General features: G+C 38.3%; 1 protein-coding gene across 2 annotated transcripts in view; it reads right to left on the bottom strand.

The window, feature by feature from the left end:
* Positions 1–149: 149 nt before the first annotated feature.
* The window catches only part of ppp2r3a (protein phosphatase 2, regulatory subunit B'', alpha), a 71,334-nt gene continuing 50,041 nt past the window's right edge, over positions 150–21,442 (bottom strand). Inside the window, exons 1-12 of one of the 2 annotated variants that reach the window (XM_079640383.1) lie at positions 18,763–19,444; positions 11,128–11,418; positions 9,529–9,632; positions 9,339–9,441; positions 7,805–7,879; positions 5,305–5,548; positions 4,777–4,825; positions 4,599–4,688; positions 4,292–4,467; positions 4,061–4,179; positions 3,583–3,689; positions 150–2,952 (exon numbers count right to left, since the gene is read on the bottom strand). In XM_079640383.1, coding sequence (XP_079496509.1) covers positions 2,856–2,952; positions 3,583–3,689; positions 4,061–4,179; positions 4,292–4,467; positions 4,599–4,688; positions 4,777–4,825; positions 5,305–5,548; positions 7,805–7,879; positions 9,339–9,441; positions 9,529–9,632; positions 11,128–11,418; positions 18,763–18,894 — 1,587 coding nt within the window. In that variant the 5' untranslated portion in view covers positions 18,895–19,444 and the 3' untranslated portion in view covers positions 150–2,855. Of the gene's footprint in view, positions 2,953–3,582; positions 3,690–4,060; positions 4,180–4,291; positions 4,468–4,598; positions 4,689–4,776; positions 4,826–5,304; positions 5,549–7,804; positions 7,880–9,338; positions 9,442–9,528; positions 9,633–11,127; positions 11,419–18,762; positions 19,445–21,442 lie in introns of those variants that run through there. The other variant, XM_079640382.1, reaches the window with a different exon arrangement.

Raw genomic sequence — 21,442 nt, forward strand, 5'->3', positions numbered from 1 at the left:
ATTGTACACTGTGTGTGTACACAAGGAGGGCTGGATGACGAACGTGTGTGTGTGACTTGTTTGTGTGTCTGAGGGGAAAGGAGGGGGTTGTACGTAGGCAACCGTAAAAAACCTTCAAGGAGAGTTATTATTCTTGAAACATATTTTTATTTAAACTTCAAAAAAAGCAACAAATGACAGCGCTGGGCAAAGAAAAGGGAAAGAAGAGAAGGGCGTTGGTAAGGAAAAAAGAACAAAAGAAAGAAAGAAAGAAAGCCATGCCAATACAATAATCATCAGTATTTGAACACGTCTCAGCCTACTAAAGTCTCCTCTGCACAGAGGAAGTACATCAAAATAAAAGTCTTCCGTCTACAGATCAAAGTAGAGATTTAATTTCAAAGTAAAAGTTTTGCATGGCTTTTCTCCCGGCTTGATGCTGCATCATGACACAATCGGAGTCCCAATGCCTTCAACAGTTCTTCTCAAACACTGTCTCCATCAGCTGGTCTCCCTGGGAGTGTGTGAGTGTGTGTGTGTGTGTCGCCACAGCGAGAAAAAGCATCAGTCCCAGAGGTCTCCACGTGAGATGTGTCTCATATGTTGTGATTGTCAGATCCTCAATTTCTTCTGATGATATCCACCGTGCATCGAACACACAAACATACAAACATCCATCCATCATAATTTACCCCCCTTATCCCGAGCCACACAGTGGCACAGCAATACAAACCATCAAAATACAACAACAAATTGCAGCCGTTATATCTATAATGGCTTATCATTAGTTATTATTATAATAATATATTTAATACACAGTCAGGCACATTTACAATGGCAATAGAGCATCAAGGGTCAACTTAGGGTCCTTACAGCATCCACTCGCGTTCTCCCTTTTGATAGCAACTAAAGTCTGTCTGTCTGTCTGTCTGTCTGTCTGTCTGTCTGTCTGTCTGTCTGTCTGTCTGTCTGTCTGTCTGTCTGTCTGTCTGTCTGTCTGTCTGTCTGTCTGTCTGTCTGTCTGTCTGTCTGTGTGTCTGTCTGTGTGTCTGTCTGTGTGTCTGTCTGTCTGTCTGTCTGTGTGTGTGTGTGTACAGTAAATGTCTGTGAAGGAGGTATATGGCAGTGAATTTGAAGCCATTGAGGACCAAAGCTGTCCCTTTCCTAATTAAAGAGTTATGCTAGCGTGCACACACACTCTGACCCTGGGAACCACATCCAATGGCAACAACTATGACGTATTATCAGCCCGAAAACTGAGAGCTACACATCACACGCTCCTAGAACACACCCCTGTATCATGATTTCCGAGCACACACACTGCTAGCTATTACAGTAAGGGCAGTGTTCACATGCAGCTGTCTCTGGGAGTGATAGAGATAAAGGGTCGTTTTATTCAAATTAAAAAGCTACATTTAACTAAGTATATCTATGTATGTGAACAGTTCTGATTTGATTGAATTGTAATGTATCCATCTCTGAGATTTCTGCAAATACAATAACAATTAAAAAATGACGCTGTTGCAAAAAGCCAAGAAAAATGAAGAAGCTTAAATATAACTAAATTCCCCTTATTTGCACTGCAATATGGTTGAGGTGAAATCGCAAAGATTCCTAACACTTTTGCAAATCAAACCAAAACTATCTGCAGGCTATAATACCTAAGGTGTGAGAATAGCCATTGTTTGGGGGATGTGTCCCTTTAAAAAGGCAGTGGTGTGTAAAAAAAGTTTCATTATCAAACGTTTCATGACAAAGAGATGTTTAAGCGGAACAAATAAAAATGTTGGCATCAATTTCAGAAACAGATCAACGTAATAACCAGGTACTGTACATAATCAACAAGGAAGGGAGAAAAACACTGTGTGCTGAATAATTGCATGAGTGACAGGAACAGCTCACATCTCCTATGCTATTGCATTATTGCAAAGGTTACAGGTGGAAATGTGTGGGAAACTCTACCAGAGAGTTTGATATGTTTGTCAACACGCATCATTTTATGTGCATATGTCTCACTGTGGCCTGACTGTGGTCAGACACTTTTTTTCTAGGGTTTAAAAATAATTGCAAAGGGAGTCCAGAGGTGGAGCGCTTATAGTGCTGCACTAATAATAGAGCAGCTCAAACTGAACTCCCTCTCTTGGAAAAATTGGCCAGCCCTTATGCACCGAGTGAGTGTGATGTCCTGCAGTGACACAGACTGGCCACAGAGAGGTGCTGTTACAATCAGCAATACTGTTACATGATTCCTTCCTGAAGGGACTGGAGGTTTAACAACTTCCTTTAACAAGGAGCACAGTGACATGCTGTGCGGGCAGCAGGTTACTGATGGCAGTGTCTGTCTGGATGTCTCATTATTGAGCAGATGAATGCTCTTTTTCAGTTCCTATCACAATAATTGTCCATTTCTGTCTCAATATTTATCCTATAACTAGGACACTGTTTGTGTAACTAGGTCTCCGTCTGTCTACCTTCAGATGATTGTCTTTTGGCAGGATTGTCTGTATAAAAATTCACATTTACATTATAAGTACACAGAGATTATTTTATCTTGATTACTTTAAGAGCTTATAGTACATTTCTCCCCACCATCTTTCGCTTTGTTCTCTCGGACGGATCAAAGAGCACGAGGCAGTGAAACAGTTCTCTGTATAAATACAGAAGTGATATTGCACCAGACACAGAACAGTACTGGTTTACGGTCACACACAAACACACGAAAAACGATGAGTCCGCTCTGAGGAGGCTCCAGAGTCATCGAGAGACAGATGTTTCCCTCTGTCTTTATGTCCATGCATCTTTTGGTGCTCCACTCTGAAGGGAACTTCAATCCATTTTTTTTCCAGGAAAAATACCCAAGAATCCTGGGAAGAGTTTTATGCTGACAGGTCGGAAATGACCAGTTTCTCCATTTTATTCCCAATCTCTCCTGAGACTTGAAGCTCCTCGGACTCATAGTCATCATCAAAAGACCTGAAAACACAACACACAGCAAATCTGGTTAATTTGGATTATAGTTTAACTGTCCTGACAAACAAACTCATCTTCAGATACCATATTGTGTATTTCAATACTTGGAGATGCACATAGGCATGTATAATAATAATACATTACATTTCTAAAGCGCTTTTCCTGGTGCTCAAAGTGCTTACAAGCAAGTAAAACAAAATAACAACAAAAGTAAAAAGTGCTAAGCTAGGTGGAATAAGGGCGAGGGGTTAGTGGATTAGGAGTTGAAGGCAAGATAGAAAAGGTGAGTTGTGTGTGTGTGTGTGTGTGTGTGTGTGTGTGTGTGTGTGTGTGTGTGTGTGTGTGTGTGTGTGTGTGTGTGTGTGGCCTAGCATTGCTATCCTTGTGGGGACCTAAATCTGTTTACACAGTCACGTTTGGGGACTGGCTTCCCTTATGGGGACAAAATGGAGGTCCCCATAAGGGGAATCATACATTTTAGGGTGAATAATTGGTTAGGGTATGCATGGTATGTGTGTGTGTGTGTGTGTGTGTGTGTGTGTGTGTGTGTGTGTGTGTGTGTGTGTGTGTGTGTGTGTGTGTGTGTGTGTGCGTGTGTGTGCGTGTGTGTGTGTGTGTGTGTGTGTCTCGTACCCTTCGTGAAGCTGCTCGTTTGCATTCTCCTCTGCCACCAGGATCTCATACTCTTCTGAGGCATATTTGTCCCAATCCGATGGCTCTGGACCTTCACTATCAACGTCCTGAAACAACACATACACAGCAACTATCAGTGTTTTACAGGAAAGAGAGGAGTTCATCGTTTATTTTACAAGATATGATAACACACAAGAAAAAGCACAAAAAGAATAGTTACTTCATGGCAATACAAAACGAAACCTGGGAATGTGGATGTATCAAAACCCTGTAGCCCATGTGTCCAGTAGTGATATGAATGGAGATATAATGGGAGTAAATCAGTCAAAGCAGTCTATTGTATTAAAAAAAAAATACAAAATTATAAAAAAAACGATTTTCTCTTTTGCAGGAAGGAAATCAAAATCCTGTATTCCCCTTCAAATTGATAGCTCCTGCAATTTGGCTGTATATGACACATACAGATGCGAATGCTCACCTTTTGCACAGCAAATGGGTCTCTTTGTTCGTGGTCCAGGTATTTCTCCAGGTTGAAGAAGGTGTCGAAGAATATGTGGGCCATCCGACAGCGCTTCAAGTCACCAAGGGTTATCTTACCTGGAGAAAAACAACAGATACACAAACAGACGTACAGTAGGTGTGAAGTTTGGAAAGCAAGGGTGAGAAGCAAGATGCCACTTTCTTAAAAAGAGTGAGTGTTGACGCTAACCTGAACTCTCAGGTTTGACCAGGTCGAGCATCTGGCACAGCAAATCCTGGAAGGGCAGCGGTTCGATGCCCATCCTCTCCATCCTCTCACACTGTTCCTCATAGAAATACTCCAACTCAAACATGGACAGAACACCATCGCCATCCACATCCATGCAGCGGTACCAGTACTCTATACTGGAGGGGAGAAACAACAAACGCACAATGAATTACACACCTGGGATTCTAGATGTTTATTAGACACACGCGGGGGGAGTAACTGCTCTGACAGATGCTAAATCACGCAGGACCGAACGATTGTAAATCACCTGGTGGGATTTTTCTTGTCTTCTTCCGACATGAGGAACCAGACGAACTCAGCGTAGCTCATCCTGCCTTCCCTCTGCACAGCGTTACCCCTGGAAACAACAGAGACACATTCAACACTGCCATCATGGTGAAGTAATCAACTCCACTGTGTTTGTTCATGTCTGTGTTTCCACTTACCGAGTGACTGCCCCCGAAAACAATCTTTCAATGATTCTGTTTGAGGATGCTGTCACAGGAGAGAATGAGAAAAGTAAGCAAATGTAATTTTGTTAGAAGACTCAGAAACAAATGGAAACTGTTGTTAAACACAGAGCATACAGTTCAACCACTTGCGTAAGTACTGAGTAAGTTAATTTAAATGTGGCTAAGTGGTCATTTAACGTAGTTAACGGTGTAATGCATTCCACATCAGAGAGCGGTGAGTCTGAGACAAACAGCGGCCGTTTTTACATTAGCTAGTCAGAGCTGAGCAAGTGGAAGATACGCAAGGGAATGTCCAAAACAGTGTCTTTCTGATTATTTACTGGCCAAAATGTTTTTATATAGCCATAACATAAATAACAAATCTGCCTCTTTATAATCTATACATCCTATACATATCTATTTTGATTTTAAGGCCTGGATTCTTTCTTGATATAGTTTAAACATTTGCAGATGTGTATGGTCTGGATGTGTTCCAGTCGGGACTCTTTGAGTGGTCCTTACTGTGTTCGTTGTATCTGGCTAGGTCTTTGGGGTCGATGTAGAGGTCATGGTCAGTGTCCAGCTCCCAGAACTTGCAGTAGATAACGTAGAAGTGTTCGTAGGAGAAGTAGTCTGTGATCTGGTTGATGTCGTCCTCCTCCTCCAGCAGGGCCAAGGTCTGCAGGAAGTTACTCCTGCGCAGCTCCATCATGGTCATACGACCCGTCCACGAACGGTTCACCACGTAGAATATCCGCTGGATCACCTGGGATAAGAGAGTGTCAAAAGAGGCTATGATTAGCAGAGGGTAAAGATATCAGTTTGATAGAAAGCACTAAAAGACACGAAATCAAACCATGTACCAAATATAGCATTATACATAGTCAGATATTTGCCTCGACTGTTTCCATGACTGCTTTTGTCCTAAAAGATTAGGCTAAGGCAAGTTTATTTATATAGCACGTTTCAAAACAAGGTAATTCAAAGTGCCTTACAAAACTGAAAGACAGTAAGAGCATTAAGAAATAGTGCAGCATTCATACATAATAAATAAGAATAGAAATCAAGAGATAAAAACACACGCCAAAACAGTTTGACATTTTCAGTCAAAATATAAAGCTTAAGATATTTGAATAGCTGAGAGAGTGGAGAGACTGTGAAATGTGTTTTTTTTTTTTTTTTTGGCTAATGGGGGTCTAAAAATGGATCGAGAACGAAAGGTCTGACTCTGACCCGGAGCTGTCAGGCTGGACAGACTCTATAAAATAGCTGGAAACTCACATGGGATCTTTCCAGGCCTCGTCATCCGGCTGTTTTAACCGTAGGCCTCATCTTTCCATGAGGAAGACCTACCCACAATTCAATCTACAACTGATATTCTTGTCCTCATTCACAATACGAGTCAGACAGGTCTTTAGCATACCATGGAAACGAGGGGGGCCGTGTTCTCTGCCCTGAAACACAACACTTCGGCTTAGTAAAGAGCGGATTAACACCCATTTCCAGGGACATGGACTGGCCCCCCAGGGCTACTAATGTGTCATGGGAGATGGCAAGAGTACACACATCCTTTACTCAAGTAGAAGTACAGATACTCGTGTTTAAAAATACTCTGGTATAAGTAGAAGTACTGACTAAACTTCTTTACTCAAGTAAAAGTAACGAAGTATGGGCTTTGAAATGTACTTAAGTAAAAAGTACCCATAACTAGCAGCTGTTTTAAAGAGTACCTGACCTCCCTTCATATTAATAGAACAATAATCTCATTGTTAGCTAATGAATGTTTCCATGGTGAGAAGACCAGGAAATGATGGATACACGGATCGTGTTCAAATCAATAGGCACGCAATGACTCTAAATAATAATGATCACGCCACCAAACACACATTCAAACTAAAGGAACAAACCGGTTTGGAAAATGTACGAAGTAGAAAGTAAAAAGTCCAGAGTAAAGTACTGATACCAGAAAAATGTACTTAAGTACAGTAACAAAGTATTTGTACTCCACTACTTCCCACCAGTCAGCTGGCCTAAACTGAAGGAAGTGTCTTAATATGGGCATGTGGAGGGTCGGGGCCCCTTTGGGGGGGTGGGGGGCTTCAGTGTTTCCGTGACGATCCTCTGCATCTCTGCACTTATACTCAGCAAACCTTTCTCTTCTAAAGCACCTTTTTTTTGCGCTGTACCCACACACACACACACACACACACACACACACACACACACACACACACACACACACACACACACACACACACACACACACACACACACACACACACACACACACACACACACACACACACACACACACACACACACACACACACACACACACACACACACACACACACACACACTACATTCTGAGATGTCACAGATATTTGATACTGATGGTTTTGATTCGATGCTTTGCACAGTGCAGCGATGGTTTTATCTTTTTTTTGACGGTACAATACATCATATTTTATATCTTCGTGGAATGTTGAGTATGAAACGTCTGTAAAATAAGTGATTTATAATGCATCTAGTAACTTAAGCGGTCACACATGTTGAATGGATTCAAAAGGTATATTTTAAAACTTTAAAGGACAGAAGTAGAATTAGAATCGAATGGAAATAATAAATGAGAAGTACATTAAAACTCTAAATGTTTTTGTTGAATTTGTTAATTTACTAATGTAATTATATTCTTGGTCTGTGCTTTAAACTGATTTCTAGTAACTGCACACTTTTTATTTTTTTATTTTATTTATTTTGTAGCATTATTTTGTAATCTGCCATCTGTCTAATGTTGGGGAATGTTCGGTTGTGTGTGTGTGTAATGTGAAAAATGTAAAAAAAATCAATAAATACATGTTTTAAAAAAAAGAATAATACTTGAATAATCAAGATGTTGCTCGATAATACCCACCACAGCGGACTGATACAATGTTGATGTTAGTAGTCCTATTGTCAGATTGAAATACACGAAAGTAATCAAATGAAACAAAAGTGTATCTGATGTTTTCATGCCATTTACCGTTGTTATGTAGCGGGAATGGAATTCAGGCGCATCTTTCAGAAAGGTGAGTCCAGGATGCGTGTCCACTATGTCCTGATGAGACAAACAGGAAAAAAAACTTCATTTATACGACTTCAAGGCTCAAGGTTCTTTATCGTCAAACTAAACAGCTACAGAGTAATTATGTCGTTGAAAATCTTAGGTCACAGGCTTCTCCAACAATGCAACACAATAATACAGATAAGCAGACAATATTAAAGTATATTATATTGAAAGTAATACAAAAAGAAACATAGTTTTAAAAAAAGTGAGACAAAAAAAAGTGGAATAGTGCAATACGAGTCTATATACAAGTTATTGGAATGATATATTAGATTAATAGATAAATAATTACTACAGTAAGTAGCAGATGAATGTTGTTACAACAGTTCAGGTGTTTAACAGTCTTGATGGTAAATACAGAAGACAGCACGGAGAGAGTGAAATGTCTGTCTGTAAAATTCTTAGGCTTACTTTACACGTCTTGTATTTAGTATATCCATATCGTTGTCGTTTTATTTAAGTATGTCGTTTATTTCCTTTTTATATATTCTTATAAGATAATGCTCTTCAAATCTCAAAATACAATCCTTTGTCTTTTACTGTATATCATCATCTTTATTTCTGCAAATGCATGAATGTGGTTTTGTGGTTCTTTCATGTAAAGAGAGAAGAGCTTTGATACAACCTGACAGAGATGGCAAAAGTACACACATCCTTTACTCAAGTAGAAGTACAGATACTCGTGTTTGAAAATACTCTGTTAATTAAATAAAGCAGTAATTTACATGGAAACAGAATTGTATTAAAGCAAATTTTAGAATATAAACTATGAAATGTGAAATAGGAATATGTGCAGAAAGGAGTATGAACACTGTGTGCATTAATGTAATGCATATAGTCTATGATGTGGCAGAGGTAAAGTGTCAGTGGGGGGGCCGGAACTTGTTTAAGAGGCCGGTAGCGGAGGAGAAGAAACTGTTCAGGTGGCGAGAGGTAGTAAGTACTGACTAAACTTCTTCACTCAAGTAAAAGTAGAGAAGTATGGGCTTTGAAATGTACTTAAGCAAAAAGTACCCATAACTAGCAGCTGTTTTAAAGAGTACCTGACCTCCCTTTATATTAATAGAACAATAATGTCATTGTTAGCTAATGAATGTTTCCATGGTGAACAACGGCAACATGACAACGTTTTCATTGCTCCCTCTTCTTTAGAGAAGACCAGGAAATGATGGATACACGGATCGTGTTCAAATCAATAGGCACGCAATGACTCTAAATAATAATGATCACGCCACCAAACACACATTCAAACTAAAGGAACCAGCTTGTTTGGAAATTAGAAAGTACAGGTATTTGTATTCAAAATGTAAGAAGTAAAAGTAAAAAGTCGTGGAGTAAAGTACTGATACTAGAAAAATGTACTTGAGTACAGTAACAAAGCATTTGTACTCCACTACTTCCCACCTCTGCTACCTGAAACAACGATTGATTGATGTTGATTAAACTGTACCTGCATCAGAGGGATGAAGTCCTCCTGCTCCAGGTAGTTACAGCTGGGTTTGGCTAGCAGCGAGATAAACTTTGACGCATCGTCATGGCAACTGTGCAACAACCTGCAGGAGAGGACAGTTTTGGACAGTTAAAATGGACTGATAAGACTTAGGATGTGTAGGACTTGATGAACTCGAGGTCTCTCTTACTTCCTCCAGGTTGCAACGAAGGAGTGAACGGAGACGAAGCCCGTCCTCTCACCGCCTGCTGTGTAGAACATGGGGCCCTTCCAGTAGAGTGGACACCCGCATGCCTGAACAGAAAGACAATACAACCATTAACTTACCCCGAAAATCAATCGCATGTTGTTCAAACCACAGAGTTGAGTTGGTCATAAGACTGCTTAGGAAAGAGTGCATTCAAAAACAGCGCTGCATCAACCAGACAATGTGTGGGCAGCGATATCTGAAAAACATTTATTTTCTCCATGGATTAAATCTGTGTCGTAGGAAGATCAAAACATGAATTACCGACAAGAAATATTGATGCTGATTTTTTCATAGTTCTGAACAAACATCAAAACGCATTGTTTTCTTTCCAAAATCAAAGATCACACTGCTTAGAAATATGTTGTTGTTACATCACTGCATCAACCAGACAATGTGTGGGCAGTGATATGTGAACAATATGTCTCCATGGAGTAAATGCGTCTGGTAGCAAGATGTTAATCTTACATGAGTGCCAAGAAATATTGATGCTGTTCTTTTCAAATTTCTGATGCTTCATACTTCAGAGCAGGTTCCTAAGGACGATAACATTTAGTCTTAATTATCTACCTGCCTTTATATTGTTTTATTTATTTTATATGTCATAATGTTTTTATTTGTATTTCTGTTGTACCTATATGTCAACACAGTCTCACGGCATTTCGTGTTCACCAACACGATTTTTAATCTATTGATTCGTGTTCACCAACACGATTTTCCCCTTTTTTTCGTGTCACACAGCACGATTTTAAAAGCAATGTAAATGATAACAAATTAGAAGGAAAAACAGATTTACAAAAATTGAGATTTCAGTATTCTGACAGAACGATTTTAGAAGCAATGTATTTCTATTGGTAACTACATGTTTCGTGCCTGCACCACATAATAACAAATTAGAAGGAAAAAAATATTTAAAAAAATACAGATTTCAGTATTCTGAGGCTCTGAGCTCCATTTCATTACCTCACGGACGGCAACAAAACTCAGACATTATACAATTTAAAATAAAAGGGATTGGGTTAGGGTAAGATATTGAGTAAGAATATGTTTTTATGAACCACACAGCTTCTGGTATTCCAAGACCCGACCGGACAAAAACACGTGGTGCAGGCACGAAACATGCTACCAATAGAAATACATTGCTTTTAAAATCGTGCTTGGTGAACACGAATCAATAGATTACATATATTTCGTGGCTATAACACGAAATGCCGTGAGACTGGGCTGTATATGTTCACTTTGTTTTATGGGGTTTTATATTTTATATTGTTACATCGACTCAGTCACCTTGTGTCTTATGTGTCAGAGAGAAAACATTATTTATTTTATATTATTTGTATTATCATACATTGTACCTCCTTGCGTCTATTAACCTGATAACATGTTATATTTTGCTACATGTACCTCTTGTTGTTTATTTTTAACTTGTGATGTGTCATTGTGTAAAGCACTTTGAGCTGCATGTGTTGTATGAAAAGTGTAATATAAATAAATCTTTATTATTATCATTATCATTGCAATGTCTGCTGTTGAACTGCTGACCTTTGCGATCTTGCCCATCTCATATATGTCCGCCTTCTCCTCCTCGAACTCAGTGTAGGCCGCCTCGATGGCAGCGATGGCGGCGTCGTGGCCGGGGGCCGGGCCCATGGCAGGGAGCCCACGGGGGTAGTAGAACCTGGGAATGTTGATGGCAGGGGGCGGCGAGGGGGGGGTGGTGATCACCGGAGCCGGGGGGGGGCTGGGTGTGCGCGGGGGGGGGGTCGGTGTGGTCGGGGCCAGGGCCGGAACCGGTGGAGGTGTGCCTGGCTTCTTCTCCGGTTTGGCCTGGACCTGATCAGAGAGAGAAGGGATTTTGTGTTAGTACTGTTTTCACTGTTTTCTACTGTTTTCACTGTTTTCAACTGTTTTCCACTGTTTTCACTGTTTCCTACTGTTTTCACTGTTTTCAACTGTTTTCACTGTTTTCCACTGTTTTCCACTGTTTTCCACTTTTTCCACTGTTTTCACTGTTTTCAACTGTTTTCACTGTTTTCCACTGTTTTCCACTTTTTTTACTGTTTTCTACTGTTTTCACTGTTTTCACTGTTTTCCACTGTTTTCCACTTTTTTTACTGTTTTCACTGTTTTCCACTGTTTTCCACTTTTTTTACTGTTTTCCACTGTTTTCTACTGTTTTCTACTGTTTTCACTGTTTTCACTGTTTTCCACTGTTTTCACTGTTTTCTACTGTTTTCACTGTTTTCTACTGTTTTCCACTGTTTTCACTGTTTTCCACTGTTTTCACTGTTTTCTACTGTTTTCCACTGTTTTCACTGTTTTCCACTGTTTTCTACTGTTTTCACTGTTTTCTACTGTTTTCCACTGTTTTTCTACAGTTTTCACTGTTTTCTACTTTTTTCACTGTTTTCTACTTTTTTCTACTGTTTTCACTGTTTTCTACTTTTTTCACTGTTTTCTACTTTTTCCCACTGTTTTCACTGTTTTCTACTGTTTTCCACTGTTTTTCTACAGTTTTCTACTGATTCTACTGTTTTCCACTGTTTTTCTACAGTTTTCACTGTTTTCTACTGTTTTCACTGTTTTCTACTTTTTTCACTGTTTTCTACTTTTTTCTACTGTTTTCACTGTTTTCACTGTTTTCTACTTTTTTCTACTGTTTTCACTGTTTTCTACTTTTTTCCACTGTTTTCACTGTTTTCTACTGTTTTCTACTGTTTTCTACTGTTTTTCTACAGTTTTCTACTGTTTTCTACTGTTTTCTACTGTTTTCACTGTTTTCTACTGTTTTTCTACAGTTTTCTATTGTTTTCTACTGTTTTCTACTGTTTTCACTGTTTTCACTGTTTTCTACTGTTTTTCTACAGTTTTCTATTGTTTTCTACTGTTTTCTACTGTTTTCACTGTTTTCACTGTTTTCTACTGTTTTCTACTGTTTTCCACTGTTTTTCTACAGTTTTCACTGTTTTCTACTGTTTTCACTGTTTTCTACTTTTTTCACTGTTTTCTACTTTTTTCTACTGTTTTCACTGTTTTCACTGTTTTCTACTTTTTTCACTGTTTTCTACTTTTTTCTACTGTTTTCACTGTTTTCACTGTTTTCTACTTTTTTCTACTGTTTTCACTGTTTTCTACTTTTTTCCACTGTTTTCACTGTTTTCTACTGTTTTCCACTGTTTTTCTACAGTTTTCTACTGTTTTCTACTGTTTTCTACTGTTTTCACTGTTTTTCTACAGTTTTCTATTGTTTTCTACTGTTTTCTACTGTTTTCACTGTTTTCTACTGTTTTTCTACAGTTTTCTATTGTTTTCTACTGTTTTCTACTGTTTTCACTGTTTTCTACTGTTTTTCTACAGTTTTCTATTGTTTTCTACTGTTTTCTACTGTTTTCACTGTTTTCTACTGTTTTTCTACAGTTTTCTATTGTTTTCTACTGTTTTCTACTGTTTTCACTGTTTTCTACTGTTTTTCTACAGTTTTCTATTGTTTTCTACTGTTTTCTACTGTTTTCACTGTTTTCCACTGTTTTTCTACAGTTTTCACTGTTTTCTACTGTTTTCACTGTTTTCACTGTTTTCTACTTTTTTCCACTGTTTTCTACTGTTTTCTACTGTTTTCCACTGTTTTTCTACAGTTTTCTACTGTTTTCTACTGTTTTCACTGTTTTCTACTGTTTTCCACTGTTTTTATACTGTTTTCACTGTTTTCTACTTTTTTCCACTGTTTTCACTGTTTTCACTGTTTCCACTGTTTTTCACTGTTTTCCACTGTTTTCACTGTTTTCTACTGTTTCCACTGTTTTCCACTGTTTTCTACTGTTTTCTACTGTTTTCACTGTTTTCCACTGTTTTCTACTTTTTTCACTGTTTTCTACTTTTTTCTACTGTTTTCACTGTTTTCACTGTTTTCTACTTTTTTCTACTGTTTTCACTGTTTTCTACTTTTTTCCACTGTTTTCACTGTTTTCTACTGTTTTCCACTGTTTTTCTACAGTTTTCTACAGTTTTCTACTGTTTTCTACAGTTTTCTATTGTTTTCTACTGTTTTCTACTGTTTTCACTGTTTTCTACTGTTTTTCTACAGTTTTCTATTGTTTTCTACTGTTTTCTACTGTTTTCTACTGTTTTCACTGTTTTCTACTGTTTTTCTACAGTTTTCTACTGTTTTCTACTGTTTTCTACTGTTTTCCACTGTTTTTCTACAGTTTTCACTGTTTTCTACTTTTTCCTACTGTTTTCACTGTTTTCACTGTTTTCTACTTTTTTCCACTGTTTTCACTGTTTTCTACTGTTTTCTACTGTTTTCCACTGTTTTTCTACAGTTTTCTACTGTTTTCTACTGTTTTCACTGTTTTCTACTGTTTTCCACTGTTTTTCTACTGTTTTCACTGTTTTCTACTTTTTTCCACTGTTTTCACTGTTTTCTACTGTTTCCACTGTTTTCTACTGTTTTCTACTGTTTTCACTGTTTTCTACTGTTTTCTACTGTTTTTCTACAGTTTTCTACTGTTTTCTACTGTTTTCTACTGTTTTCACTGTTTCCACTGTTTTTCACTGTTTTCTACTGTTTTCTACTGTTTTCTACTGTTTTCACTGTTTTCCACTGTTTTCTACTGTTTTCTACTGTTTTCACTGTTTTCTACTTTTTTCCACTGTTTTCACTGTTTTCACTGTTTTCCACAGTTTTCCACAGTTTTCTCTGTTTTCTACTGTTTTCACTGTTTTCCACAGTTTTCTCTGTTTTCTACTGTTTTCACTGTTTTCCACTGTTTTCTCTGTTTTCTACTGTTTTCACTGTTTTCCACTGTTTTCTACTGTTTTCACTGTTTTCCACTGTTTTCTACTGTTTTCACTGTTTTCCACTGTTTTCTCTGTATTCCACTGTTTTCTACTGTTTTCTACTGTTTTCACTGTTTTCACTGTTTTCCACTGTTTTCTACTGTTTTCACTGTTTTCACTGTTTTCACTGTATTCCACTGTTTTCCACTGTTTTCTACTGTTTTCACTGTTTTCCACTGTTTTCACTGTTTTCACTGTTTTCACTGTTTTCCACAGTTTTCTCTGTTTTCTACTGTTTTCACTGTTTTCCACTGTTTTCTCTGTATTCCACTGTTTTCCACTGTTTTCTACTGTTTTCACTGTTTTCCACTGTTTTCACTGTTTTCACTGTTTTCACTGTTTTCCACAGTTTTCTCTGTTTTCTACTGTTTTCACTGTTTTCCACTGTTTTCACTGTTTTCACTGTTTTCACTGTTTTCCACAGTTTTCTCTGTTTTCTACTGTTTTCACTGTTTTCCACAGTTTTCTCTGTTTTCTACTGTTTTCACTGTTTTCCACTGTTTTCTCTGTATTCCACTGTTTTCACTGTTTTCTACTGTTTTCACTGTTTTCCACTGTTTTCTACTGTTTTCACTGTTTTCCACTGTTTTCTACTGTTTTCACTGTTTTCCACTGTTTTCTCTGTATTCCACTGTTTTCTACTGTTTTCTACTGTTTTCACTGTTTTCACTGTTTTCCACTGTTTTCTACTGTTTTCACTGTTTTCCACTGTTTTCTCTGTATTCCACTGTTTTCCACTGTTTTCTCTGTATTCCACTGTTTTCTACTGTTTTCTACTGTTTTCTACTTTTTTCCACTGTTTTCTCTGTATTCCACTGTTTTCTACTTTTTTCTACTGTTTTCACTGTTTTCTACTTTTTTCCACTGTTTTCACTGTTTTCTACTGTTTTCCACTGTTTTTCTACAGTTTTCTACAGTTTTCTACTGTTTTCTACTGTTTTCACTGTTTTCTACAGTTTTCTATTGTTTTCTACTGTTTTCACTGTTTTCTACTGTTTTTCTACAGTTTTCTATTGTTTTCTACTGTTTTCTACTGTTTTCTACTGTTTTCACTGTTTTCTACTGTTTTTCTACAGTTTTCTACTGTTTTCTACTGTTTTCTACTGTTTTCCACTGTTTTTCTACAGTTTTCACTGTTTTCTACTTTTTCCTACTGTTTTCACTGTTTTCACTGTTTTCTACTTTTTTCCACTGTTTTCACTGTTTTCTACTGTTTTCTACTGTTTTCCACTGTTTTTCTACAGTTTTCTACTGTTTTCTACTGTTTTCACTGTTTTCTACTGTTTTCCACTGTTTTTCTACTGTTTTCACTGTTTTCTACTTTTTTCCACTGTTTTCACTGTTTTCTACTGTTTCCACTGTTTTCTACTGTTTTCTACTGTTTTCACTGTTTTCTACTGTTTTCTACTGTTTTTCTACAGTTTTCTACTGTTTTCTACTGTTTTCTACTGTTTTCACTGTTTCCACTGTTTTTCACTGTTTTCTACTGTTTTCTACTGTTTTCTACTGTTTTCACTGTTTTCCACTGTTTTCTACTGTTTTCTACTGTTTTCACTGTTTTCTACTTTTTTCCACTGTTTTCACTGTTTTCACTGTTTTCCACAGTTTTCTCTGTTTTCTACTGTTTTCACTGTTTTCCACAGTTTTCTCTGTTTTCTACTGTTTTCACTGTTTTCCACTGTTTTCTCTGTATTCCACTGTTTTCACTGTTTTCTACTGTTTTCACTGTTTTCCACTGTTTTCTACTGTTTTCACTGTTTTCCACTGTTTTCTACTGTTTTCACTGTTTTCCACTGTTTTCACTGTTTTCCACTGTTTTCTCTGTATTCCACTGTTTTCACTGTTTTCTACTGTTTTCACTGTTTTCCACTGTTTTCTACTGTTTCCACTGTTTTCACTGTTTTCTACTGTTTTCACTGTTTTCCACTGTTTTCTACTGTTTTCACTGTTTTCCACTGTTTTCCACTGTTTTCCACTGTTTTCTACTGTTTTCACAGTTTTCTACTGTTTTTACTGTTTTCACTGTTTTCCACTGTTTTCTACTGTTTTCCACTGTTTTCTACTGTTTTCACAGTTTTCTACTGTTTTTACTGTTTTCACAGTTTTCTACTGTTTTTACTGTTTTCACTGTTTTCTACTGTTTTTCACTGTTTTTCACTGTTTTCTACTGTTTTTACTGTTTTCACTGTATTCACTGTTTTCACTGTTTTCCACTGTTTTCCACTGTTTTCACTGTTTTCCACTGTTTTCACTGTTTTCTACTGTTTTCACTGTTTTCTACTGTTTTTACTGTTTTCACTGTTTTCTACTGTTTTCTACTGTTTTCTACTGTTTTTCACAGTTTTCCACTGTTCATTACATATTTCGTATTCTGTTTAATATTGAATAATCCATTCTTGCCCAATAATATCCTGCATTATATTTCTCACTGGAAATTTGTATTTCCACATGTATATATATTTTTTAAATGTTATATTCCTTAACTTTTAAATGTTGTAATGCTATTTTATTTCTATTTCTGAAATATTTTGGACAGTTTATTTCTTGTGTCTTAATTTCTCTTGTGTACATTGCCTTGTGTTTTTTTATGCTGCTGCAACGCAAACATTTCCCAAATTTGGTTCAATAAAGTATCTATCTATCTATCTATATATCTATCTATCTATCAATCCATCCATCTATCCATCTATCCATCTATCTATCTATCAATCTATCTATCTATCTATCTATCAATCAATCAATCTATCTATCCATATATCAATCTATCTATCAATCTATCTATCTATCCATCTATCTATCTTTCTAAATGAATAGCAGGGTCAGGAGTGATAGCTGGAGTGGGAACTCTACAACTCAGATCTGCATCTCTTTTTAATCTGTCATCTGTAACAAGAACAGAGTTGATTTGAATATTTTTAAATAGTAATATAGTTTGTGAACCAAATCTTAAAGGAAAGCTAGAAACTAATGCAACATCTTCCATAGACAGCATGCTAATGACTGAAACACCTGTAGGTGAGTGATTGATGGAACTTGTTGTTTCTGAGCTATACTTCGCACATTTCATTTAAAATATCGACTCTAGAGTCAAATCGCTGCCTGATTTTGACTTGATCCAAACATTTTTAGAAATCAAAATTCCTTTTAATGTACAACTATATACAGTGTACAACGTAACTTTACGAGGATCAAGGGATGTGGTGGAAAATCCCAGTGAGTCATAAATAAAGTACAAACAACAAGAGACTTCTTTTATAGTCAGCACTTTTTAAATTGATGTCATAAAATCTCCAGATGGCACGAGACTGTTGCAGTGAAAACTATGTTGGGTTTAACTTAATATATTCTACTCTGTTAAATCTTAAGTGACTAAAAAGGTTAAATAAACACTTGAACTCTGCCATTTTAGCTTAAACACCAAATGAATTACAAAAAGGAGTAGATGACAGCTGTATTGGACATTGTTTATTTTGTCTCAGATTGGGAAGAACTATGTGTAAATCGCTCCAAAATATCAAATTTGAGAAAATTGCTTTTGTGGGTTACTGCCAGCCATCTTGATTTGAAACATAACACAAGTCTCACTTCATGAAACAACATATGGTGACTGTCTTCAGAAGAATAATTTGAACACCAAGATATTTAAAACAAATCTAAAAACAAGACAAATGTATCATATTTGCAATGATAAAGAGATATCCAATTCAAGACTATTGATGCGGTTCACAGATGATAACAAGTGGAAAGACCTGAAAGCAGTATTTAATAGCACTGTTTCAATCAGAACTATTCAGTGAGATGGAGCAGGAGCTCCCTGATGCCTGGTGTGTGACTTCCTGATGGCCGCCATACTGTGTGTGTGTGTGTGTGTGTGTGTGTGTGTGTGTGTGTGTGTGTGTGTGTGTGTGTGTGTGTGTGTGTGTGCGTGTGCGTGTGTGTGTGTGTGTGTGTGTGTGTGTGTGTGTGTGTTTAGGACAGCTGTATCGGTCCCCCCCCCCCCCACCCGTCTGCAAAGAGTTCATTCTATCACTCTATTCCTGCACCATCTGCCCTATTAATATCCTGCTGGTATCTGCCTCAGAATAGTCTGTCATCCCTGGCATGTCATTCTGTTTGTATGAAAGCAAAAAGAAGAATCGACTGTAAGCTTTTGAGTGTATAATATACAAACAAGTGTATGTGAAAGAGAGACACAAAGAAGAACAGAGAGATATCAATTAAAAGATTAGTAGAAGGATTTGAGGATATTGTTGTGCGACTTCATATTTCTCATGAGTTTGCATTATGGGTGCACGTCCAGCGCTGCACCTGTCCATCCTGCTCGATGCACCGACTGACCTGTTGCTGCTGGAAGGACTTTAGTCTCTTCTTGAAGCGAGAGGGGAGGACAAAGTCACACCCCTTGGCCAGAAAGGCTAGCTCCCCTCTCAGATCAGGGTCTCCACGTAACGACGCCTCCTTGATCATCATGGTGGGGGACGAGACGCGTAACCCCCCACCAGGCAGGGCCACCAGGGCGGCTACTGACACGCCGACTACAAACGGACCAGCTTGTCCAGCAACTTAAACAACCGTTGAGTGGAAACCGAGGGGACCTTTTGGAAAATAAGTTCCACTTAACAGCTCAGATATCCGCTAACCAAAAAAGAAAAACGGACAAACGCCTCAGGACAGCATGTGTGTGATTTCACGCTCTTTGACAATCACTCACAAAATGTTTCTCCTCTACTCGCATGTACAGGCTCCCAAAGCTGTGTCCTGTAACGCAGTAATCCAGCAGCGTGTCTGTGCAAAGAAATGTTCCTTAAGACTCCCGTGCTGCTGTGAAGGCCGGGAGGCAGGACCATGGTACTGGGCTGTTTTATGACCAAACCTCAGCCCCAAACAGCAGCTTCTCTCTGGGGTAGAAAGCCTGTGATGTCCCCCCCTGTCAGCTCAGGATGGATGTATTTGGTGTAGCCTCACTGGTGCCTGCCGCTCCAAGCTGGGCTCTGACAGACTGCACTGAGAAACATGAGCCATGCCGGGGTCTGGCAACACACACACACACAGAGTGCACCGGCTGTCCTGAGCACCATGGGGGGGGGGGGGCAGGAGGGGGCAGCCATGTTGCATATCTGTGTGTAGCGTTTTGCAGGATCTGAGCCCTCCTCAGATGCTGCCTTTACTAAAGTTAGCCAGTGGGAAGTGACAACTCAAAGTGAGGGATCGCAATAATTTCACTGCCGACGGGAAAGCTTTTTCCGCGCGAGTGGGATGGACAAGTGAGCTGAATTATTTTCACAGAGGTAATTTAGGAAGGAGTGGTGTATCAGCGGGCAAGCACCTGTTGAAATATCTGTTGACGTACAGTAATGCCTAAGCAAGGGCTTGCTTAGAAACTTAGAGCCGCATTCCCTTTTGCTAAAACATTATAATCTCTATGAGAGCTGATCAATATAATAATGGCTGTTACTCATATTTAAATAAGCTATGAGTTGATAAAGTGTCAGACAATTGGTAAAACATGCTCATCCAAACATGTAATAAGTTTTTTTTTATTTTTTTTATTTTTTTGTGATTTGACAGTTATCTTCTTGATTAATTATTTAATTGTTGGTCTTTAAAATGTCAGAAGTAGGATGATGACCTAATTTAAGTAATCCATTAATGACACCTGGGAAAATACTTTAATTTTAGATTCCTTTCCTAATGCTTTTGGTACGTAGTTGCTAAATTTAAATCTAGCAGTTGTGATCAAATTACACATAAAGCCAACCTTTACACCCTTTGGAAATAGCATATATGATACTAGATAATAGTAAATAAAAGTAGGTTGCAGAGGCTGCCCTTTCACCCAGCTCTGCTGCCAGATCAAACCTCTTCAGTGCCAAGAAACACCAACCTGAAGCCTGACAGCGCCTCAGCACAGACGTAACGCATTTGAAACCTCTAAGACGGGTCCCTCTAAGACTAAGACAATACACCAAATGTGTGCCATATCACTGCTTACACATACTGTACCATGGACTGTACCATCAATGCTTAATGCTAACTGTAAACGACAAGGAAGAGGTCACTTTCTCAGCATGATGGTCTCTATATATAAAAGTAACAGAAGGATATATTTAAGCTGAAATATACATTTCTACTTTACATTATATATACTTTTTCAGAAACAGACTTTCAAACAATCTGGGGTCATGAAGTTGACAGGGTAAAAAAACGTTCTAAAAACCTAAATGATGTGCATTTCCCACAACAGGAACACTTAAATATCGGTACACTGCATTTGTCTACATCCTGAATATTTTCTTGTGATTTTCTTTCCGTTACTATGCTTCTATTCCTGTTTCCGTATTATATTTGGATGTTGTTTAATCCACGGGACTCCTTGTTCCTGCTGCCCTTGTGACCCATATTTCATCCCTTTGTAAGCTGTTAACGTCTCTGTATCATTGTCAACAGGTTGTGTTGATAACAAATGAGCAACAGCTATTCTCATGCTAGATACTTAGGATTTATCCATGTGTGCGTCTGACTTCCAGATAAATAAGTGAGTCACCTTGGGTTTTTAGGGTAACTCCTCTCAGCTCCCTGTACGCCCTACTGAATTCGTTGGAACAACTGGACTCTGTACTGAAGCCAAGGTCACATACCGATCACACACACACACACACACACACACACACACACACACACACACACACACACACACACACACACACACACACACACACACACACACACACACACACACACACACACACACACACACACACACACACACACACACACACACACACACACACACACACACACACACACACACACACACACAATCTATGGACTGCCATCTCACTTTTTCACTCGGCTTTCAGGTCATGTTGAACCTCTCACCCCTCTCTCCAATTCTCTCTCTCACTCTCCCTATCTCTGCTGCTCGGTCTGATCACTGAGAGTTCCCACCACTTCCTCTCAATTGTAGCGATGCACTTGTGGTACCATACATCTCTGTATAAAGAGATACGTGTGTGTG

This window comes from Notothenia rossii (genome assembly GCF_949606895.1).
Source record: "Notothenia rossii genome assembly, chromosome: 7".
Lineage (NCBI taxonomy): Eukaryota > Metazoa > Chordata > Actinopteri > Perciformes > Nototheniidae > Notothenia > Notothenia rossii.